Source organism: Acomys minous, assembly GCF_964271855.1.
Source record: "Acomys minous genome assembly, chromosome: 11".
Classification (NCBI taxonomy): domain Eukaryota; kingdom Metazoa; phylum Chordata; class Mammalia; order Rodentia; family Muridae; genus Acomys; species Acomys minous.
Genome location: NC_140492.1, coordinates 112,221,989 through 112,247,269, shown reverse-complemented (window position 1 = coordinate 112,247,269; position 25,281 = coordinate 112,221,989). Strand labels below are relative to the sequence as shown.

At 39.9% G+C, this 25,281-nt stretch overlaps 1 protein-coding gene across 1 annotated transcript in view; it reads left to right on the top strand.

Moving 5' to 3' along the window:
* Positions 1-25,281, top strand: part of NDUFS4 (NADH:ubiquinone oxidoreductase subunit S4) — a 95,372-nt gene that overhangs the window by 19,772 nt on the left and 50,319 nt on the right. The window contains exon 2 of the mRNA XM_084802320.1: positions 15,582-15,660. Coding sequence (XP_084658446.1) covers positions 15,582-15,660 — 79 coding nt within the window. The remainder of the gene's footprint in view (positions 1-15,581; positions 15,661-25,281) is intronic.

Below are 25,281 nucleotides of genomic sequence, written 5' to 3'. Positions count from 1 at the left end.
TAACAGTAGCTGTAGTACTTTCGTGAAACAATCATTTAATGGCTTTTGAGCTTCGAACTCAAAATTATGCTGCCCTTAAGACCAAAATGTAGCTTTGTAAAATGTGACATCTTGATTCACTTGAAAATAGCAAACTCTCAAAATACCACATTGAACTTCACACAGTGAGTGCGTAGCAGATGCCGTACAGCTTGGGTTCTCACGTGGTGCTCGCTAGCGAGGTATTATCAGCGCACAGTTGCTTATCAAGCTGTATCTGTCAGGATCTATGACTTAAAATTAATAAAGGTTTGTTTCTTGTTCATGCTGTGCATCCCTTATGGAGCAGCTAGTAACTCTATTTTATATGCCCTCACCTGTGGACATACACTTACCACCTTTAATTACTGTGACAGTGGAAAAAGGTAAGGCATGAAACCGTATGGGCTTTCTATGTGTGTCCCAGCTCCGAATAATGACACGGAGACTTATATTTATTTGTGATATCTTTAGGCCTTAGCTCACTGCTGTTCCTGACTGGCTCTTACAACCTATGTTGAGTCTGTGTTCTGCCCCGTGGTTCTTAGTCCTGGCACCCTGTTTCCCGCCCCACCCCCACCCCCACATCCTGCTGGGGAATCCTCCTGCCTCTGTGCTGCAGGTCCTGCCTCCCTCTCTCGCCTCAGCTGTTGTCCACTCAGCTCTTTATTAACCAATCAGTGAGACAGGTGATGCTTAACAATACTAAAGTCCCTCCTGTTCTCAACTTTCTGGGTACAAAACCAGCATTGGAGTAATACAAGGACAATCTTTACACAATGCACAAAAGCATCACTCCAACAAAGGCAGGCATATACCGACTTAAAACTGGTGGATATTGTCACTTTCTGTTACAGTTCACTGGCAACATAAATCTCATGCCCACAGCTAACTTTGAAGAAGGTAAGGCAGTATAATCCCATCAGGTGCTTGGGAGAAATGTAATATTGCACAGCCCTAATGACTAAGCCTTATGAGGAATATATAGAATTATTTATGGTTGATTAATAGACTTTGGTAAAAGATGTTAAGTAGCTCTTGAAAAATACTACTTCAACTCCTAACCCCAAACCGCTAGGGCTCAAGCCTAGGGTGTGTTCCCTACCACTGAGCCGCAGCCTTAGAGCTGAGTTAAACAAGTCCCACCCACTGTCATGGGGCAGTACAATTAATTGGCCATTTTCTCAGTTGAGGTTCGCCTCTCTCAAATGACCCTAGTGTGTGTCAAGTTAACAACAGAACTAACCAGCACATCCTGAAAGGCTGTCAAGTCTTTGAGTTACAAGTTGTGAGCCCCAGGATTGTGAAACTTGAAACTAAAAGCAAGCCCTGTATCCCAAGGAAAGTTGATACCTGCAACAAATATTTAATAGTTCTAATGAAACGGATAGAGAATTAAGGACCAGTAGACTTCCTGAAGGCAGCGGCTATCCTGCGTTTGTGTGTCCCCAGCAAGCTGAAGACCGTGCTCTCATACTGAAGGAAGTCCTGTCTACCTCAGCTGTACACCCTAGACCAGTAGCTCAACACAAGCTGCTGCGAGTTCATCATTTAGAAAAAATGGTTTGTTTGACTTTTAAAAAGAGTGCCTTCAAAAGAGACTCCTCCAGCCCTTAGTGAATACTTTCTTGTTTAGTGATACAGACTTAAATTTTTCTAAAGTAAGTAAAAATTGGAAGGCAAGTCTAGAAGATAAGGGAGGTATTCATCTGCACAATAAAGAAATAATAAAGAACTCTTGAAAATAGTAACTTTTTACTATATGCTTCAACCAAAAGATGCTATATTCAGAACTGCATTAGCTTCCATTACAAAATAAATAAATAAATAAACAAATAAATAAAATCAGCAGCCTACAGCGCTGGTGAGATGGCACAGAGGTTAAGAGCACCTGCTGCTCTTGCAGAAGACTTAGGTTTGGTTGTCGGCTCCCACTTGGTGCCTAACAGCTGTCTGGCCACCTTAGCAGTCAGGTGTACACATAGACCTGTAGACAAATACTTACACACATAAAGTAAAAATAAATCTTAAAAAAAAAAAAAAATCAGCAACCTGGGATTCCCCACCATCCCCAAAGATGCTCAAGCCAAGTTACCATATACATGATGGGAAAGTTCTAGTTACAGTTGACACACAGAACTCTCGGTGTTCACCAAGATCCTGAAAAGCTATGGAAGGGCTACAGAGAAGACTCAGTGACTAAAGCGCTTGTCATCAAGCCTGAGGCCTGAGTTCAGATCCAGCCCTCTTATCACGTGCCTTAATCCCAGGCTGACGGGGGAGACAAGAGCTGAGGCAACACTTGACCCTCTCTGCCTGGCCATCTACGCACGCAGATAGGCTAGCACACCTGCACACATGAGCATGCCCTTCCCCAAACAAATGGAGCGTGCCAAAGCCTATATCCACCCTCATTGCCCTGCAGAATACCTTACTACAGCATGCAGCCTCCATGGAGAAGCTGGGGATTCCATTACTGAACAAGTCTGTATGATTATCGTAGCATCAAAGACTGTTCACATTGCTTGCTTCTGAAGGGAATGGTAAAATAGATGCTTTGTCTGGTATCTAAAAAGGCAAAAAGAACTTACAAAGATAATTTTCCTAAGGTACTTTACAATAAAGTTTAAAAATTTTTAAATTCTTCATGAAAGCCCAAACCGTAGTTTTTTCTGTGTTCAGGTAAAATATTCTGTAGTTACATGTTAGGTTCATTTGGGTCATAACATGTTAGCTCTAATATTTCTCTGTTTAGTTTTTGTCTGGATGATCTCTCCATTGGTGAGAGTGGTGTATTAAAGTCTTCAAATATTTTTAGTATTTTAAGAAAAGGGGAGAAAGAAATAGTTACCTATTTATGGTTATAAGGTTAAAAAATACTTTCAATTTTTTTGGCAAAGAAAGTTCATGAAATTTTACTTAACGTCTTAAATACAAATCTTTATCATTGCAGCATTTTGGGCATGCTTTACTACATTTATATCAGCTATGATATAAACATCTGTCTGTCTTTGTCACCTTAGCCTGTTTATTTCTAGTACCTCCCATGCCCACAAAAAGTTTCTTGTGAAGTCTTGCTCTCTCTATTTTTGAAGTATGTTTAGAATATTTTAAAATGTAAATACTTCTGTTTCATGTGCCTGTGAAAATAAATATATACAAATTATAGTGTTAATTTTGTTTCTGTTATGAATAAAACTTTTGTCTTATAATTATGAATTTGTTTTGATGCTGAACAGTGAGGTGGGTGACTTACACTGTGTAGCAGTTTCTTATCTGACTAGTAGAATCACTGACCCACCTAGGCCTACTTTCCCTTCTGTTTTTGCTCATTACAGTTTTTGTAAGTGTATTATGAGAATAATTGCTCTCACATATTTGTACTATTAAGTTATTAAGAAAGATTGAACATTAGCAACTATTTGTATGCAAAATGTGTTGAACACTGGTGCCAGCCTAAGGTCTGAAATATAGTGAGGGTGGCAATTGGTGGGACATATGGTCACAAAAAGCATGACCATATTTTGTGTTACACAGACACTAGAAGTTTCTAAAAAGTGTATAATTTTTTTTCAAAAGTGTGTAATTTTGGAAAATTTGCTACATGATGCAGTACAAATGAATAATTATTGTGAAGTTCAGCAGCTCAATCTGGACTTCTAAGATTTTGCAAAATGAGTGGTTAATGTATACAGACATAGTATTTCTACATGCATATGTGAAAAGACTTTCTCTAGGCAAAGTTACAAGTCTACAACTTTGAAAACCTCTAGTAAGACTTGCTGTTTATGAGGATAAACCAGGGCTCAACAGTTCTCACAAGCTATACTCTTTCTTTTTGACAGGGTGTGCAGCTCCGGCTGCCTTCGCATGGGCCGTTCTCTTTGCTCAGCTTTCCAAGTGCTGGGCTTTCAGAAGGGCACCCCCGAGGCTGGGCTCTGCTTTTCACTGTGATAAAATAATCATATACAAAGCGAACTATTTCAAGTATAAGTCATTATCATCCTATTTGTTGATGTTATTGTGACAAATGGCCACCATTGTCAACCCTGCCCTTGTCTGAGCTTTTCATAATCCCAGTGGAAACTCTGACCCATCATCCTCCATTTCTCTCCTTTTCTCAACCTTGCAGCTTCTGGTGGCCATTGGTCTATATCCTGTGTGCTTTGATGCTTCTGGAAACACACAGGTGTTGCCTTTGTAACTGCTCTGTTTCACTTTCCACAATGTCTTCATGGTTCATCAATTTTGTGTTATGTACCAGAATCAGCTTCCTTAGAGTAAGTGTTCTGCTGTGTTTTTATTTACCACATTGTGTTTATCCACTTAGCTGTCAATAGATTCTGGAATTGTTTCCACCTTTGGCCTTTTTGGTTTTTTTGAGCCAGGGTTTCTCTTTGCAGCCCTGGCTGTCCTGGAACTCACAGAGATCCCTCTGCCTCTGCCTCCCAAGCCCTGGGATTGAAGGCGTGCACCACCACCGCCCTCTGGAACTGCTGTCTGTGGTTAATGCTGCTGTAGTTGTAGAGTTGGTTGAATCCTTGCTCTCAGTGTCTTTGCTCATACACTCTGAGATAAAGTTGTTGGATACTGTAGTAACTTCATGTTAACGTTTTAAGGCAGGCTGCGCTGATTTCCTTAGTGCTGCAGGGAGCAAATTTCTCTACACCTTTGCTAGCTGTTGCTGCTTTCTGGTAATAGTAACTTCTGTGATGGGCATGAAGTAGGTTGGGTTTTTTGTTGTTGTTGTTTGTTTTTTTAATTTTTAGACAGTGTCTCACTATTTAGCATACCTGTTTGAGCATTCAATATGTATACCAGGCTTGTCTGAAACTCATTGTCTGCTTCTTCCTGTTGCATGCTGGGATTAAAGCTTGCTCTACCAGACACAGCTTTGACCACAGTATTTGAAAGATTTTTTTATTACTTTTTGGCACATTTTTGTGTAGACATTAAGCTTGTAGCTCAGACACACAGTGGTTCTTGTGTTAGCTTTGTAAGAAATGTCCATGCACACTTCCAAAGTGGCTACGCCATTTTTGCAGTCCAGTGAGGAATGGTCTTCTCATCCCTGCCAGCATCTAGTGTAATCAGGGTTATTGAAATTTAGTTGTGTTTGGTTTTGTGTTGGTTTTTGAGAAAGGCAATTCCTGCATAACCCTGGCTGGCCTGGAACTCACTGTGTAGAGCAGGCTGGTGAGATTGAGCTATTCTAGTAGGTCTACTGTTTCATCTATCTCCCTGTTTTAATTTTAATTGGTGATTTCCAAATGACACATGATGTGGACCGCCTTTTCGTACAGGCTGACTATCATCGGGTTGCTGCTATTGTATTGCCTGAGACTACAGGACCCTACTATGTAGTCCTGGTCGGTCAGCAGGTCGGGCATGCTTGAACACATAGCAGTCTTCCTGCCTCTGCCTCCCAGGATCTGGGCATCTGAACATGCACGGCTCTGCTCCACTGTGTATTTGCTTTGATAGGTGTCTCATAACATCTTGCGCTCACTTTTTAACTAGGCTGTTTCCTAGTGAGATTTATGAGACACATCTGTATGATTGTGCATTTTTTTAAATCAAGAGAGATGTTTTGCAAATACAGTCTCTCATTCTGTAGCTTTGATTTAAAAAACAGTAAATTCTATAGAACATAAGCTTTAATTTTAATAAAATACAATGAAATTCCCATATGTATATGTCATGAGTCATTTTTGGTAGTTACCACCTCAGTGCCAACCACAAGAACACCTAGAATCTTGCTAGTTTTGTGTCCTAATATTAGTCCTCTGGTCTGTTTCGGATAATTTTGGTGGAAGGTTTAAGGTCACCATATGACATGTAGGGAGAAGGCTCAGTAGGTACAGAGCTTGCGGAGTTCAAATCCCCAGAACTCACATTTAAAAAGGCCAGCTGGGACAGGCGAGCCTGTAACTGCGGTGCTGCGGAGGCACAGACAGAGGATCCCCGAGGCCGCTGGCCTGCTAGTCCCGCCGGTGTGTGAACTTCCGTTTCAGTGACATGCCTTTCTCAAAGACTGAAGTGGAGAGTAAGAGAGAATACCCAGTGCCCACCTCTGCCCACCTCTGCCCACCTCTGCCCACCTCTGCCCTCACATGCCTGTGTAGACCTGACAGACAGACAGACAGACAGACATGACATTAAGATGACTATATAGATTTTACTTTTTATCTTATTCCATTGCCTTTGCTTCTTTCCCAAAGGTCAGTTGACTACATTTAAATAGTTTATTCCTAGGGTGTTTATCTTTTGTGTGTCCATTGCCACATGCAGACAAGTCTTAAGTTTCACAATCAGAAAGCATCAGTTTTCTGACTTTAATTTTCTTTTCACATTGTATTGCAGTTTGGATCTTTTGTCTTTGAATATGAACATTAGAACTGGCTTACTAATGTCCAAACAGTGACTTACTGGGATTTTGATAGGGGTTGTTTTAATCTATAGGATAATTTGGGAAGAAATGATATTTTTAACAATACCAAGTACCTCTGTTTGTGACTATGGAACAATTCTTCAGTATTGAGATATTTTATGATTGCCTTCAGTAGAGGTTTGCTTATGCAGATCTTGCACACAGTTTGTTTATTTATTTATAGTTGTCTGTCACTTAACTGTGGGAATAAATTCTGAGAAATTCATTGGTGATTTCTTCATTGGCCAAACATCACAGAGTGGTGAACCGAGACACCCGTGACACTACTGGAGACTGTGATGCTATGGAAACCCCCATATTTGTTGATGAAATGCTACTTTATGGCATGACTATATTGTTGTGTTGACATATGTACAGTTGTGTTCTTAATATCACGTTTTGTTTGCTTATTGATGGTAGCTGGGAAAGCAGTTGACTTTGGTATATTAATATTGTATTGTGTAACCGTCAACTACTTTCAAGAGACTTTCCAGTGATTCATGTGTTTGGGCTCAGATAGACTATGATGTCATTGGCAAACAAAAACCATTTTATTCTTGTCTAATATGCTTAGTTTTCTTTTCTGTTTTTTTCTTTTCTTTCTTTTTTTATGCAGCACTGGCTGGCCTGGGACTCCTTATGTAGACCAGGCTAGCCTCGGTCTGCCTGCCTCTACTTCCCAAGTGCTGTGATTAAAGGTGTGTGCCACCAGGCGCAGTGGTCTTCATTTCCTGTACTTACTGCATTAACTTGAGCTTTTTTTTCTGATCTCAGAGGGAAAACTTATAGTCACTTACCCATTAGGAGTGATCTTTATTGTAGTGCTTTTTGTGTATGTTGTGTTAAATGATGTGCCAGAAAAAAGCCATGACTTTGTTACAGATTATACAAAGGGTAGCATGTACTGATCTTACAGAGGACCTGACTTTGATTCCCAGCACCTATGTTGAGTAGTTCAAAAGTGCTTATAACTCCTGCTCCAGGGTAACCCTTGAGGGGTCACCTGTACACACATGCACAGACCCACACAGACACACATAACTAAAATATTAAAGCGCAAGATGTTTTAAAATTTTTTAAATATTTTTTCATGTGTGTGAGTGTTTGGCCTTTGTACATGTATGTGTACCACTGTATGCAGTGCCAGAAGAGGGCAGCAGATCCCATTAAACTGGAGTTACAGCAGATTGCAAACTGATAAGGGTTCTGGGAACTGAACCCAGGTCTTCTGCAAGAGCAACATGTGCTCTTAGCCACTGAGACATCTTCTCTCGTCCCTACAAAAGCTTTCTTTAAAGAAGATTCTACAGCCAGGCATGGTTGCACACTCCTGTAATCCCAACACTCGGGAGGCAGAGGCAGGTGGATCTCTGTGAATTCAAGGCCAGCCTCGTCTACAAAGTGAGTCCAAGACAGCCAAGACTAGACAGAGAAACCCTGCCTTGAAACTTGCACCCAACCCCCCAAAAAAGAAAAAACTACCCCCAACCCCAAACCAACCAACCAACCAACCCCCAAAACAAAAACCAAACTTCAGTGCAGGAAAGAAAGTTGAAGGTCTGGAAGTAAATTATCCCGGGTTGTCTTTTGTCTCTTCAGTAGCCATTCACTGCCACGCTATGTCGTGTCTCACTTGTGTTCTTGTGACTGTGAGGTAGAACCCTGTGGACTGTATTAACAGGCCACTGCTTCTACCAGTCCCGAAGCTGGCAATGTTACCAGGTAGCATCAGAAGCCCATAGTGGAGATTTCCTCACTTTGTTTGCACCCGCCTACCTGATGCTTCCATCAGTGTATTTGAAAAATTCCTTGATTCATAGCTTTCTGTTGTTTGGTAACTACAAAAGTGTGATGAGCGATTTCATGTTGGAACTTGTTGTTGAGGCCAACATGAATAAAGGATACCCTCTCCTGTATGTGTGTGTGTGTGTACACGTGTGTGTGTGTGTGTGTACATGTGTCTGTGTGAGTGTGTGTACACATGTGTGCATGCACATGTCTACGTGTGTGTGCATTTGTGTGTATACCATGCGTACACTTGGCATGCCTTAGAGCAGAAGAAGATGTCAGATCCCCTGGAACTAAGTGAGTGTTCAGAAGCAAAGCTGAGTACCCTGGAGGAACGGGAAGTGCTCTTCACTACTGTGCCATTGCTCCACCCTGCACCCCTTCCCTTCCCTTCTTTACAAGTCAGGGTTAGATAGCTCGCAGTTTCTCTAGTTTCCCATGGTGGATGCTTAGATTTTCCAATTTAGACCTGTGATTTCTTTGTGTTGTATTATATATGATTAGTTCCCATCACAGGTTTTCTCTGCTCATAGGAATAGGACAGGGGGTGACTATGAGCAGGAAATATTTGCATTTTATTGATTTGATCAGTTGATGTTTTGTGTTAGTATTAAATACTCAACAATAGAAATTACTGTAATGAGTCTCAATTATCAGGTAAATTAGGTTTTTGTTTTGTTTTGTTTGAGACAGGGTTTCTCTGTGTAGCCTTGGCTGTCCTGGACCCACTTTTAGACCAGGCTGACCTCGAACTCACAGAGATCTGCCTGCCTCTGCCTCCCCAAGTGCTGGGATTGCAGGGTAAATTAGGTTTTGATAAAGAAATGACAAGTGAATGATTTTCACTGTTTTTTTCTTGAACTTAAAGAATGTGTAGGATCTTTGTTTTTACTTTTATTTTAATTTATGTATTTCCCCAGGCAGACAGACAGACAGACAGACAGACAGACAGACACACACACACACACACACACACACACACACACACACACACACACACGTGCGCACACACACATACACAACCTAAGGTAGATAAATGAAGGTCAGAGGACAGCTTGTGAGAATAGGTTCTCTCCACTGTGTGGGTCCCAGGAATTGAACATCTTTATCTATTGAGCCATTTTGTTGTCCCCTTTAGCCCTGTTATCCTTAATTTTATTGCTAGAGAATACAGTATGCTGGTGATAAGTTAAATTTTCTCTATTGATTCAAATTCTTGAGAAGGTTTAAGATCATGAATTGAATGTGACTAACATACCAACACATTACTTTATCATTCCAGTTAGAATCTCAGTAATATTTTCTTGTGGTTTAACATGGAACTAAACACTTTCTGATTTAATACTAATTTGCATTAATTCAGTTTGTAAGACATTGAGAACAAACACAGTGGGCTCTAATCAAACGGCTAAGGATGAATGAATTAGTTCCTTAGAGATTTGTGTTAAGAGTAGGAATTGTACTCCATACACAACACCTCATGTCTGGTCTTGAAATTATTATCTTAGCTTTAATGTTCATAAAGCAATAGTCAGGCATTTGCAGAAATTTTAAAAAGCTGCTGACTCCTCCCGAAGGAGATACGTGCATATCTGAAATGTGGACAGGTCTCAGCAGGAAGCTTGCCTTCTCTGTGCTGTTTATGCTGTGACAGCTTAAGGTGAATGTTAACAGAAATCATGTTCCTGGATGGGAAAGTGATACAAGAGGTCAGTGGTTCTTCTTTATTTGGACCTCTCTGTGGTACAGTCTGATCTTCACACCCTGATCTCTGGGTTCCAAGAGTGACACATCGCAGGAACCGGTGTCTCGGGAGATGGGCAGTAGGAACTGCTGAGCTCGCATCCACATAGCTGCTGAACACAAGGCGGCCCTGGCTGCCAGCTGCTGGTGGGAAGGAGGGCTGTCAAAGATACTTGGCAATTAGAGCAGACGAGAAGGGGACCCTTAGCTAAACTATTTTTACTTGGTAAGGTTAATGGCTCCAGAGCAGGCATACTATTTGTACTTGGGTCAAGAGTTTTACTTTTATTCAGATTGTTTTTGGTACATTTTGAAAAATTGTTTCAGTTATTTAAAACATTTGAAAAGTTTTAAGTTGAAAACAAGCACAATGGGCTCTTAGTCAAAAAGCCAAAGATTAATTAATTCTTCAAATCTGCTATAGGATTAGAAATTTTATTCCATACACAAGACCAACAGACCAATTCTGATCTTGAAAGTACTTAGTTTTATGTTTATAAAGCTGTATTCAATTATTTGCAGAAAAAAAATTGATAGCACTTCACCAAAGGAGATACATGTGTGGTTTATGCGTGTACACAAATACACAGCGTGCAAACAACTCCAGTAGTAAGTTTTTTAGTTCTAATAGTCTTTTTTTTCTGCCCACAAATCTGCAGTTCACGCAGGCTTTGGCAGGGAAGTTTGTCTGCTCCATGCTGGGTGTGCTGTGTATGCTTTGAAGCATTAAATCGGCACTTACAAGCTGGGGTTTTGGCATGAGCTTGTATTCTCAACTGCTTGAGAGCTTGCGCAGGAGGATCACTTGAGATCAGGACAGTGAGGCCTGCTTGAGCAAGTTGCTCTGTCAAAACAAGCACCCTAGTATTTACAAATGCAAATGGAGCCAATCAAGTGGAATCTCACAAATGTGATAAATTATTAATAAGGCACAAACCTCATAATCCTAGCACTCCAGAGGCAGAAGCCAGAATAGATCGCTGTGAGTTCGAGGCCAGGTGTACAAAGCCCGTCCAGGACAGCCAACACTACACAGAGAAACTTATCTTGAACACTCGCCCTTCTCCCCCAAAAAAATGAGAAAAAGAGAGATAGTTATCTATTATACACAAAGATTTTTGGCAGACAATGAGGCTTGGTGGCACAGGCCTATAATCTCAGAACTAGGGAGTCTGAGACAGGATGGCAATTTTGAGACCCTTGTTGGGTATATAACAAGACCTTCCCCAAATGACCTACACACACACACACACACACACACACACACACACACACACACACACACACGCCTGGTAAGATAGTTCGGCAAGTAAAAGACACTTGTCACATAAGACCTGTGATCTCAGCAAAAGTAGGAGATAGCCACATCCACAAAGTTGTTCTCTGACTTCTATATGCATGCCTTGACATGTGCACACTCACACACACACACACTCACACACAGAAAGAGAGAGAGAGAGAGAGAGAGAGAGAGAGAGAGAGAGAGAGAGAAAGAAGTTAGTGAGATAGCACTGCACATCTATTAGAATAGCTAATAGCTGAAACAATGACCACAGTCAAATACTAGCAAGAACAGAAAACAAAAAACCTTACTTACTGTTGTTAGTGGGAATATAAAATGGTCCAGCCACATTAGACAGCAGTGTGGAAGTTTATTAAAAAATATTAACATAAGATTTATTCATATAGGTATTTGCCCAAATAAGCTGAAATTATATGCCTACAAAAACTCATGCACCTTGGGTGCTTTTTTTTTTCCCAAAACAGTCCAAGGGTTCATCCATAGTGATATGAGTAGAGAATACTATAATTATCCAGAGAATTCTTCCAACCAATTAGAAATATATTCATTTGTGCTTATTGGAATCACCTAGACTCTCATTATTAGAAGCGTTAGAGCAGTAAATTCCTCAACTTAGGAACATAAAGAACAAAACCTGAAAGCAGAGGGGTTAAGTGCTCACAGACTGTAACGGCCAGGTATGACGCTTTGTATTTGATTGTTAATTGTTTTGTTCCCTGAGATCTGCTTGCTGTCTTTTTCATTTTTGTTGGGTTTTGGCTTTTGTTTTGTGTGTGTTTCTTTCTTTCTTTTTATTCCAAGACAAGGTTTCTCTGTAGCTCTGGCTATCCTGGACTCTCTTTGTAGGCCAGGCTGGCCTCGAACTCAAAGAGATCTGCCTGCCTCTGCCTCCCTGAGTGCTGGGATGAAAGACTTGCTGCTTTTCTTGAACAAACATATACGCAAAATGACATTTGAAGTATTTGCCTCCAAATTATCCCTGATTAGTTAAATAAATGCCTGCATACTTGGGCAGGATAGAAATGAGGTATTCGTGGCCAAGGTTCGAGGGCTTAGAGGACAGCAGGATCACAGGAGGAGAGACAGGTACAAGGTCAAAGAAGGAAGTGGAGACCGCCCTGGGTTAGCATAAAAAGAGCCATGTGGCTGGGAGGATTGACTCTGGGGATCATAGTAACGGGAGAGAAGCAGCCCAGATGGGGAGCACGCGCAGGTGTTTATGGGATTTGGATGGGAAGTGCCGAGGTAGGAATATTACAGCATCAGCATGGGATGTGGGGCTGGAAGATGAGGGGTAAGATCTGCCCGGCCTCAGGTGAGACAGGCTTATAGGTCTATCAGGTGTCTGTGTTTATTTATATCGTAGCAGGTTAGTATTAACTGCTATAGTAATTATATGGATTAATAATAGACATGAATAGCCTTTTAATTTTCTACAACAGACAGCTAGTAAATTGTACAGCCAGAGTTGGAGATAAATTGATCTCCAATCCCACCTCCTTTCCTTCCCTCCCCCTCCCTCCAGTGAATTTTCACAAAAAATGAATGAGTTGTATACTTTAATAATGGCAGTGATAATTGCAAGCATAGCTGGCAGGGATTTATCCTTTGGGCAATTAGGATTAATACTAGAAATCTAGAAATGTGATCAGTACAGTTACAAAAAGTGTTTATATGGCCACCGGCCGTGGTGGCTCACACCTTTAATCCCAGTACTCAGGAGGCAGAGGCAAATGGATCTCTGTGAGTTCAAGGCCAGCCTGGTCTACAAAGGGAGTCCATGGCAGACAAGGCTTCACAGAGACACCCTGTCTGGAAAAAAAAAAAAACCAAAAAACAAAACAAAAACAAGTGTTTATATGACTCTTAATGTTGCCTGTTTTCGCTTTTGAATAGGTATGCTGTTGGGAGCACTGGTGCATAAAAATCTGCTCAAGGCCCTGCTCTCATTCTCTCGGGCATATGCCCACTGATGGGATGGCCACATCAAATAAGTGCATGTTTAAGTTGTTAAAGATGCCACCATATATTTTGCATAGTTCTGTACCATCTTATATTGTACAGAGACTCAGTTTCTCCATATTCCTGTCACTGAGGATGGTCTATTTGTACATAGCTATCCTACAGGGTATGGAATAACACTTCAATGTACTTTGACATGTCTTTCCCTAATTCTTAGTAAACTTGAATATTTTCATGTACTTATTTAGTCAGTTATAAACAGATGAATGATAGTACAGGTCCTTCTGTTTCTACTTAATTATTTGCTGCCAGCTCGTTGTCAGCTTGGGCATTACCCTCCTCAGTGAGTTGGTCTTGCCTATGTGCAGGTTGGGTCTTTACTGTCTTAGAAGCACTTTCTCCTTGCTTACTGTCTGATGTTTATACTTTATGGTACATTTGGTTTAAAAATTACATTCTGTAAGCATATCCCGTGAGGGTCAGGTCAGGGCCTGTGCTTTCAAGACAGATGCACCACTATTGCATGTAATTATTAATGTTGTGTTCATAGTTGCCTCTGGCCCTTTGCTGTTACCTTACATATTTGGAGCTAGAGAACATTTTCCCCCAGCAATTTGACACTTATCTAAGGAGTAGTTAGCACATAGCCCATACAAATATATACTATACATGATCTTTTATGTAGGCAATTTTTCCAAAATTAAATACAGGAATGTATTATTTTAACAAAAATTAGAATATTACTAGGCATGGTAAATGCCTTTAATTCCAGCACTCTAGAGGCAGAAGTGATAGGATCTCTGAATTCAAGGACAGTGTAGTTAACATAGCAAGTTCAAGGCCAGCCAGGTTTATATAGTATGATCTTGCTTGAAAACAAACAGTGCCCTCCCCCTCAAAAACTCAGAAAGGGTTAGAATTTTTACTTTGATTTTATTGTGGTATCGTACGCCTTAAAAGTTTTTTCTTATAAGAAGTTTTTAATTGTAGGCTGGGGATGTATCTCAGTCTGTAGGTTGCCTGCCAAGCATGCAGAAAATCCTGGTTCCGTCTCCACTGCCACATAAACTGGCGTGATTGTGGAGGCAAGAATATCAGAAACTCAGAGGCATCCTTGTCTGCATCGGGAGTTCATGGCTAGAGAATGCGACACCCATATCAAAGGAAGAAGAAGTCACGGAAGGGATTGGTTTTGTGCCCATCTTATTTCCAACTTAACGTTTCTATTTTAATTATTCATGAAGACCTTTTCCAGTCTTGTAACAAGATAATGAACTAGATTAATAACATTAATTAAAAAGCCATTCAAATAATTTTTTATTAAATTGAGTGGAGAAGCTTGTCCTAACTGAGGACACCCTGTCCTTGATGGAGAAGCTTGTCCTAACTGAGGACACCCCTGTCCTTGATGGAGAAGCTTGTCCTAACCGAGGACACCCCTGCCCTTGATGGAGAAGCTTGCCCTAACTGAGGACACCCCTGTCCTTGATGGAGAAGCTTGTCCTAACTGAGGACACCCCTGTCCTTGATGGAGAAGCTTGTCCTAACTGAGGACACCCCTGCCCTTGATGGAGAAGCTTGTCCTAACTGAGGACACCCCTGTCCTTGATGGAGAAGCTTGTCCTAACTGAGGACACCCCTGTCCTTGATGGAAAAGCTTGTCCTAACTGAGGACACCCTGTCCTTGATGGAAAAGCTTGTCCTAACCGAGGACACCCTGCCTTTGATGGAGAAGCTTGTCCTAACCGAGGACACCCCTGCCTTTGATGGAGAAGCTTGTCCTAACCGAGGACACCCCTGCCTTTGATGGAGAAGCTTGTCCTAACCGAGGACACCCCCTTCCTTGATGGAGAAGCTTGTCCTAACTGAGGACACCCCCGTCCTTGATGGAGAAGCTTGTCCTAACTGAGGACACCCCCGTCCTTGATGGAGAAGCTTGTCCTAACTGAGGACACCCCCTTCCTTGTTGCTGTCATTTAGGGATCAGCATTTCAGGACAGTTGTTACGGTTTCCCATGTTTTCGCCTGGTCTTGACAAACCAACCACTGTACCCTCAGAAAGCAGCCCAGTACTTGTCACTGGTGGCCTTTTTGTGAGAGCGTCTGTAGACCGACATGAAGTGCCGCCTGTTGTGAACTGTCAAGTGGGAGCTTGCCAAAAACTCAGCAGACAGAACTAATTGGGGAGAAAGGGAGCTTTTGTGCGTCTTCTCTTTCTTTCCTTTCCTTTTTATTTTTAAGAAGACAGATACTGTTAAAGTAGCGTGTTGATGTAAGTCTTGTCTGCTTCTCTCTCCATGACAAGGTCATGCTTTAACTCCAAGTCTTGCACTGCAGGTTGTTGAACACATCCACATGGAAGCTGGCACAGGACCAGACTCGAGACACACAGCTTATAACAGTTGATGAAAAACTGGTAAGGATTTCCTACAGCATGCTGCTATGATTCTGCTACTTGGCATTGTTTTATACAATAGAGCATTCAAAACAGTGTTCTGAGTACATCTAGGAAAATTATACACAAAGCTTAAGATTTTCACAACAAAAGAAAAAAATGAATACTATATGCAAACATCATGTATGAGTACTAAGAAATTAAAGACAGGGTTCTATCTTTGAAATGTTGCTGAGTAGTAATTGGAACTCCTTTTGAAATAAATTTTCAAAGTTGGAGTGGAAAGATGGCTCAGCAGTTAAGAGCACTGGCTGTTCTTCCAGAGGTCATGAGTTCAATTCCCAGCAACCACATGGTGGCTCACAACCATCTATAATGTGATCTGATGTCCTTCTCTGGCCTGCAGATGTACATGCAGGCAGAGCTCTGTATATGTAATAATAAATAAATAAATCTTAAATTTTCTAAGTTACACTTCACTTTAAGTTATATGATACATATCAGTGCTCTCTAAATTAGATATATTGGCTTCTCCTAGAATCATGTAATATTATTATGGTGTGTTTATATGTATCTATAAACAACATTTTTGCATACTAATGATTTAAATTATAGCTAACAACAAATGAACATTTTTTTCCATTATCTGTCAATAAAATTTTGAAAGCTTTCATTGAAAAAATATTTTTAGAGTTTAGATTAAGCTTGATATAAATGTTTATATTATATAACAGCGCAACTTTTGTGATGTTTCAAGACTATTGGCACAAATGTATAATAGTAGTTTAAGTATGTGTTTCGTTTATTATGTGGTTTACTATGTAAATAGAAGTGGCTCTTAATTACCCCCCTAGGCGAAGCTCCAGTACCACCACTTCCTTTCTAGTGATGTCAACTTTTGTCACTCAACTTTGACTCTGTGAGCACAATCAAACAAGTCACTCTGAAAGTTTTATTTATTACTAAATTACTAAAGATAACAGATGGATACATAAATAGAAAAGTAAGCAGATAGTTTGGCTAATTCATCTTAGACCTCAGGCTAACGGCCTTTTATTCAAATTACCGTAGACCTGTCTATTGGCACTACCATTATCTTGGTGTAGACCAGTGATTCTCAACCTTCCTAATGCTTCTTTGTTACTACTTCATAACTGTCATTTTGCTATGGTTATGAATTGTAATGTAAATATCTGATATGCAGGACATCTGATATACGACCCCAGGTGATTGTAGCCCACAGGTTGAGAACCACCAGTAGAGATAGTAGCGTGTAAATTACTGCAATAATGTCATAACTGGTCTCCCTGTACATTTTAATCTCATTATTCATTTTCTCTGAGAAATAATTTTTCTGTTTTTTTTTCTTTCTTTTTCTTTTTGTTTTTTTTTTTTGAGACAGGATTTCTCTGTGTAGCCTTGGCTGTTCTGGACTTGCTTTGTAGACCAGGCTGGCCTTGAACTCACAGAGATCCGTCTGCTTTTGCCTCCCTGAGTGCTGGGGTTAAAGGTGTGTACCACCATGCCCGACTGAACAGATCTTTTCTTTTTTAAATACTGATTTTTGTATTCCTGTTGCCCTGACCATTAACATTAAAATCCTGATGGCCTTCAAAGCTTGCCTGACTTAGTTACTGTCTCCTGTCTCGGTTTGTTTTGTACTGTTCATTTACAGAGTATTCTGTAGACATGGAACTTTCGATTCTTTTTCTTGCATTTAGAGTTCCTGCTCCCCCTACCTAGATGCTTTGTACTGACCCCTAGGTCTTTATTCAGTCGCCATCTATTCCTTTTAAATCATGATCAAATATACATGCATAGTCAAGAATAAAAGAAACAAGGTAGTTGTGTGTAAGAGGAGCATCTATCCTTTCACACGTGTTACAGTCATTAGTTATGACAGCCCTAGTGTGTAAGAGGAGCATCTTTCCTTTCACACGTGTTACAGTCATTAGTTATGACAGCCCTAGTGTGTAAGAGGAGCATCTTTCCTTTCACATGTGTTATAGTCATTAGTTATGACAGCCCTAGTGTGTAAGAGGAGCATCTTTCCTTTCACATGTGTTACAGTCATTAGTTATGGCAGCCCTAGTGTGTAAGAGGAGCATCTTTCCTTTCACACGTGTTACAGTCATTAGTTATGACAGCCCTAGTGTGTAAGAGGAGCATCTTTCCTTTCACATGTGTTACAGTCATTAGTTATGGCAGCCCTAGTGTGTAAGAGGAGCATCTTTCCTTTCACACGTGTTACAGTCATTAGTTATGACAGCCCTAGTGTGTAAGAGGAGCATCTTTCCTTTCACACGTGTTACAGTCATTAGTTAATGACAGCACTAGTGTTGTAAGGCTCTTGACCATGTCTCTGAAGCCCACAGATTGGCTTATTGTTGCAGTATTACTGCTTATTCAAACTTTATAGCGTTTACTAGTAGTGCTTCCCGGTCCTTCCCAATGTAAAGAATCACCAAGTACATGTTACTCTAAGCCACTGAGGTGCTTAGGCTGGGTTAGTGTGATGTCACACAGTCAGGTGTGTACGGCTGATGGATTTTACTCTGTACACATGTCCCCCAGCATAGTCACTTTTCTGGAGGTCTGTCAGTCAAATGCCAGTACAGTGTTCTAGTAGAGATCAGCTGCGTGCCTGCACATAGTCTCAGTTGTTGCAGTAATATTTAATATGGGCAACCAAACCCTTAAGTTAGAGTTTTATATATTTATTTTTATATTCCAATCATAGCACTTAGTAGTTAACAAAATACTGCCAGAGTTTCATCTCTTGTTCCTACACAGCATTTAAAGAAGGGCTAAGTAAGCAGCATAATGAAAAGACCATGGAGTCAGAAGAGCTGAAACCCTGTCTCAGAAAACCAAAAACCAAACCAAACCAAAAAACTAATTTATTAGACTGGTATGCTTTTTCTGATTGTCTATTTGGTTAGTTATTAATTTTTTATTGGTGTGTGTGTGTGTGTGTGTGTGTGTGTGTGTGTGTGTGTGTTTGTCTGTGAGCGTGCATGTGCGTATATGCGTTTGTGTGCATACATGCTCGCACCTCAGGGTGCCCACAGAAGCCAGAAGAGGACCTTGGATCCGATGGAGCTGGGCCCAAGTGTAGAAGCTAGAGACAGAGCCACGTGGGAGAATCTCTAAGTAGAATTTAGCATCAGAGTTAACAGACAAATGATCCAGGCACACCTGTAAACGTAGCGGAAGCACGGGGCCTTCCTCACAGACCTCATGTTAAGGATAAACAGGTTTCAGGCGCTTTCTCAGTCCTCGTGTGTGCTAGGTTAGCTGGTGTGGAGCCTGAGCATCCCCGCCTCTCTATCCTGCCTCTGCTGAAACCACGCGCATGCGCTGTGCCTGGCTTTGTGCATGGCGGCCGAGGCAGGCACTCCGGTTCTCATGCTTGGCTGTCAGGAACTTTACTGCCTTAGCTACTGCTCTAGTCCTGAAAATTATAATTTTTATAGAACTTGGTGCTATAATTTTATAGAATTTGCTGGCTGATTAAATTTGATGCCTCTGTAGTGCTTCAAACCTATTTTAATGCGATGAGAATTTACATTAACAAATGTGAATTTATTTTTTTAATGTGATAATGAAATGTGTTAGGAATATGTATTTCGAATATGTACATCTAAGTCAGTATAACAAATGCGTGATGATTCAGGGATAAAATTTTAGAGGATTTTTCTTTTCTTTTAACCTTTTCAAATTTTCAAATTCACTTTTAGCCTGATCATAGCCCTCCTTCCTCTCCTCCCAGTTCGACTCTCACCCCCTTTGCCATTCTCACACCCTCTTATCCTCAGCAAAGGGGCAGCACCCATAGGTGACCCCCCCCCACCCCCGTGCATCAAGTAGCATCAGGACTCAGCGCATCCTCGCTCACTGAGGCCAGACAAGGCAGCCCAGCTATGGGAAAGGGATCCGAAGGCAGGCAACAGAGTCAGAGATAAAAATTTAAAGCTTAAGATAATACAATGACTTATAACCAGATATGAAGCTATTAACATTATTAAAGAATTGTTTTTTCTGACTAATGGCTGTATGAAAATGCATTGTTTTGAATTTCAGCCAAAGCAACCCACCATTAGGACGTATGAGCAGCTGTCAGAACTCACTGGCCTTCCAGGAAGCTAGATGCCAGTTAACGAGAGCTTCAGAGGTGCAAAATATCCCAACCCAAGTGTATGTTAAGTTTTTACTGCATCAGAATTTATCACATAGTAAATATCTGTATCTATAGCTCCTATAAGCAAAACATCATTGGAATTCCTGTAATATTTAGTAGCATAACAAAATCTTGACACAATAACAGTAATCACCCCTTAACTCTTCTGGGGAAACATGCCAGGGTGTTGAAGGATTTCCTGTTAGTTGCAGGAAATCATTCAGTCCTTTGAATTCCTTGAGTACCCTGCAGTTGCTCTGAGTCTCTTTAAAATGCTGTTGCCAGCTTTTCTTGAGCCACTACAGGACAGGGTGCTGGTGCATGCAGGGTGTGGTGACCAGTGTCGCCTCTCTTTCAATCACAGCAGTTTTTTTAGGACCACGTAAGATTTAGCTCTCCTGTGTCTTTGTGCAGATTTCATGGAGAGCCAGAAGCTCATCAGTTTGTATGTGGGCTGTTACCAAGTCAGCTTTCTTTTCTTCGAGCTTGAGGATAGACTATTATTTTTGACTGTTGTTTTCAGATTCAAGTGAAATTTTTATTTTTAACTATTGCATATTATGTGAAGAATTTGGTATATAGTGTATAAATTAAGGAATCTGTATAGTGTTTTGTGAATGTTAATATGATAAATACAAAGGAAAAATATTTTTCTCAGTATCAATTGCATATTGACTCTGTCTTTAAGGCATTGAATGTAACAGGGAAGTCTGCTAGCATTTTCTAGTATAAAGACCCACCTCTCATTTTGGAAATATATACAAAGGCATTGTTATAGAGCATAATCTTCTGGGTGTTTCTTTGTTCTCTATAATTTTCTTTCGTTTTTGGTTTTTCCAGACAGGGTTTCCCTGTGTAACCTTGGTTTGGCTGTCCTGGACTTGCTTTGTAGACCAGGCTGGCCTCAAACTCACAGAGATCTGCCTGCCTCTGACTCCCAAGTGCTGGGATTACAGGCCTGTGCCACAGCAACTGGCTGCTGTGTATAAATTTCTAGTTCATTGTTTTTTTAACTAGTGAGAATTCAAATGTCAAATATGCAAAATATCCTAAAACAATCATATACTCTTACATTTAGGAGTACCGTTTTCTTTTTTTAAAAAACGTTTTTGTGGGTTGCACCATTACTATTTCCACATATATGGCCCTTGGGTTTTGTAAGAGGAGGAGCTGGGGCACGGAGGGGAGGAAGCGTGCCCTGGCTTTTGAGGGCAATTTTCCCCTTCTCTCTGCCTCTCCCACGCCACTCTCAGCCTCCTCTCTGCACATTTGATGAACACCCATGTCTAATGAACATGCTGTCCCTTATTTTCTCTTCAACTTTACAATAGAGCAAAGGTAAATTGGTAATGTTCTTTACAGATTTTGAGTAGTTGTTCTCTCTCAATAACCAAAGCGTGAATTAAGCTTACATACGGTACAGTTTTAATTGCTTTTTAATCATGTTAGTGAAGTGATTGCTTATTTGTCAAAATTTCTTAAATTAACAATTTACTACTCCAATAAAAATATGACTAAAAAGAGAGAAAAGTATTTGTCAGAGTAGTTTCCATTCTTAATGAAAGCTTTAGTAGTTAGGACAGGTGACTAGTTTTGTGAGAACTGTTGGCTGTCGTCTTTCCTTTGTTTAGCGAGTGCTCACTGAGCACTCACTCTGCTTCTATATTTATGCCGATGTTTGAGGTAGTTTTCATTTATACGCTTAATTATCTTGTCCATAAACTACTTAATGGCACCTGTATATAACTTTTACGAAAGCATTGTGGTTATACATGTATCCCTAGTTTAAATGCAATGATGCAGAAAGCTTTTAGTAGTTTATAAATCTGGCATCTTTTTCTGAGGGGATAGGGAAGGGCAGCTGCCATTACCAAGGTTTCTTGAGAAAAGTCTTTGTAGTATAATACTACTAATGTAAAAATAGTAGTATTGGACATTTTTAGTTGCTGTTATTATTTTTACTAGAAATCAGGTATGTGTGAAGAATAGTCATTGTTAGGTTTTGCTACTTTGGATCTATTAAATCCCTTCTAAATTGCAATAATGCAGCGGTTAAAGCTGTTTGTTACTTGCAGTAAATCACTGCTGGTTGATAATAGCCACATGGCACTAGCCGGAGTCTTAGCTGGGGAGATTTTCATGTTTCAGTCTTAGGTATATGTAAGCAGTGACTTATTTCATTCAGTAGAATATTTTGTTTCTTTAATTGTCTTAAGTCTTTTCATGACTTCAGCTTGTTCTAAATTTTTTTTTAATTGAGTAATTTTTTTTTTTGCAAACCTCCAAAAGTAAAACAAGTAGATTTGCCATGTGCTCTGTGTTGTTGTTTTTTTCCTCTTGCATACTATAAGTTCATGATGAAATTTATAAACTTAGATTTAAAATTGACCAGTAACAGTGACCCACACAGAGAGATGAACCTCAGTTGAAGGCTTTGGTTTCCTTTGACTGTGTGCTCCCTCCCCATCAGGGGTCAGCTTTCTTTCAGTGAGATTGCTTTCTTTTGGAGATGGCAGCACTATCTCTGCTAGATTACAAGTGGTGTGTGCAGCTGGGGTTGTGCAGCCTGCTAGCAGCCCAAGTGTCTGTTTTGTCTGGCCCTTACTCACACACGTTCTTTTGCAAACTGTCAAGGCTTTAGTCTGCAGCATTGGGTCAAAAGGATATGTCTCTTTGAAGGGTAGACAGGTTTTTTTTAATGTTTTATTCACTAAGTAGTATTTCATTTTACATCAAAAAATATCAGTCTTTGTAAACCCACCATGATCATAGTTTAACATATGAGTTTTTCTCTTTCACTAAATGTAATGTTGCTTCACACAAATAGGACTGTTTATGATACATAGATAAGACTATTGATTTAAAATATAAAGAAAAGGCTGACTATAAATGTTACTTTGCAATATCATTTATCTTTTAAAAAGAGCTATAGTATTTTAAAGTGTGTTTCCTGTGAACTGTTTGTTACCTGTGCTACTGAAAACAGTGAGTGACCGTGAGGACTGCAAAGATGGCGCTTGTAACTCTAAGGGATGAGCTAGCCACCCTGGGTCAGCTTCTTTACTATTATAAATTTGTGGACATTACTTTGAAAAATATCAGAGACAAACACTAAGACATGTTTTTAGGCTTAAACTACAAGGAGAGTTTCTTTCTGTGCTGGTTGCGTGGGTTTATTTGGTCATATGCTAATACATGCTAATAATCATAGAATGCTATTATTTCTGTTTTTAAGATTACTGCATTTCATATTTGAATCACATGATATATGTGCACCTAAGCATATGAATTAATATAATTGTTTATATGTAAAACATGCAGTGAAATTTATTGAAAGTTTGTCTAAATAGAATTAAGGTAGAAATATTTCTACTCCTGATGGCATGACAATTTTAAAACAAGTGCAGCTAAACTGTTCATTTAATTTAATAATGATCATTAAGTCAGATTTATATATATATAATTTCTGTAGACAGAATTCTCTGTATAAATCAGAACTTTTATTTCCAAAATATGTTTCCAAAAATGTTATTTTAACATATCATTAGGCTGTATGAAACTTACACTTTTGAAATGTGACAAAGGAAATAAGTGTGAAAATAATAGCTTTTATATATATATAGAAAAGAACCATTAACGTTTAAAGAATAGCTATATTAAATTGCTGGAAGAACAAAAGATCTCTCGTCTACAGTGTTCAGCCATCCCTATTATCTGTGACTCTTCAGCAATTAAAGCAGATTATTTTCTTCTTTGTTCCTACTTAGAACACTTGAACAATACTGAAGAATTGAACTGACTGGAATGTTTTATTTTACAAAAGCTTTAAAGTTCTATGCACCAATTAGCAAAATACAGTAAAGGTTTAAACTGTTAATAGCCACACCATGGTGAATGCATAGACCTGCAGAAGGCCAGGTCTGTGGAGCAGCTCCTGCTGTGGTCTCTTCAGGGGAGTGACTGTGTCTGCTCCTCTCTTGCTTTACTACCGGCTGTGTATGGAGTTTCTGACTAGTACTGGACACTTGCTTTTAAGAGTGTCACATTCTTGCATGTTATTATATTGTTACCTTGGCTCTCATTTAGAGTTGATAATATTTTATTTATTAGGATTTATATAAAATTTATTTTGCTATTTTAAAAACAGTTCTAGTGTGAAAACACATATAAGTCAATTAGTCACAAATCCAAAGTTTGTGCTGTGTCTTATCCTCTTGCAGCAAGCTACTTGTCTAGTAGTTTTCATTTAGCAGAGCATAGCCAACCCCAAGTGTTTTGTCCTCTCTAAGTAAGTGTTGGTTTTGGTTTGGGGTTTTGCTTGGTTTTGATCTCCTTGATAGTAGAAAATACCTTGCTTTAAGCTACAATTTTTTTAATTGGCCAACTTGCCAGATTGAAAAGAGTTCATCCAAATTGCCACTATCTTATTAAATAATTTGTGTCCATTTTGAAGTAGGTTCTGAGTAAAAATAGGGACAAGAGGAGGTAGAAGTTTAGATGTAGCATATTTTGGTGACGATTAATTTTTCCTTTCTATATTATATATCCCAGTGAGTAAAATTGTAGAACTAGAGCAAAAGAAGAAGAACCCGGGCCCCCAAGTTTGAAGCTAGCAAACTTTGCTTCCTTGTTTAGCGCCTCTGACTTATCTCACCTAATCTTGGCTTTCATTCTGCTTTCAAGAAGAGCGCCTACAACAAGAGCACAGATAGTCATGCTTTTACAAGAGCACAGATAGTCATGCTTTTACAGAGTAGGGCTGTTTTTAAAACCAGCACTGATGTGGAGGCTTCACCGTCTGGAACGTGCTGTGTCGCCACTAAACTGCCTCTTTCTAAGCCACACGTTTCTACAAACGTGTAAATGGATTTTTGTTCAGTTGCTGTTTCATGTTAACACTTCTAATGGCTTTCAAGTTTATTGAATGTTAGTTAATGAAGGCCTTATTTTTTTTTCATGCTTCCTTAGACATAAACAATTTTTTTTTTTCTTTAAGCAAAGCGTGGGATCCAGATAAGCCAGAATTCAGGCTGGGCTTACTAATTTTAAGACAAATGAAGAATCATGGAGCTGATTGCCGTGGCTACTTGCATGTATGATACAGTGACTATTGAGTGGACATCATTATAAAAACATCTTATCAATGAAAAATAATTTAACCCAATTTCTCCCTCTCTGGCTGGCTGGTTATCTTATTTTCCCTATTAAGTGGCCTTGGTTATCCCCGAGATATAAATTCCGCTATCGCACTCTGAGGATTCTGGCCACTCTGGTCATTGCTTTTGTTCTTAGGCTTTAGAGCTGGATGGACTGTTGCAAAGCACTTCCAGATGCTGAGAGCCAGTCCTTAGGGAGGAGCTTCCCAGGCCAGTGTCAGCTCAGTTCCTCCAAGTCCTGTGTCCAAAGCGTGGTAACTTCAGGTAATGGGGGGCAACCAAGGCCAACGGCAGCAGCCTGTATTG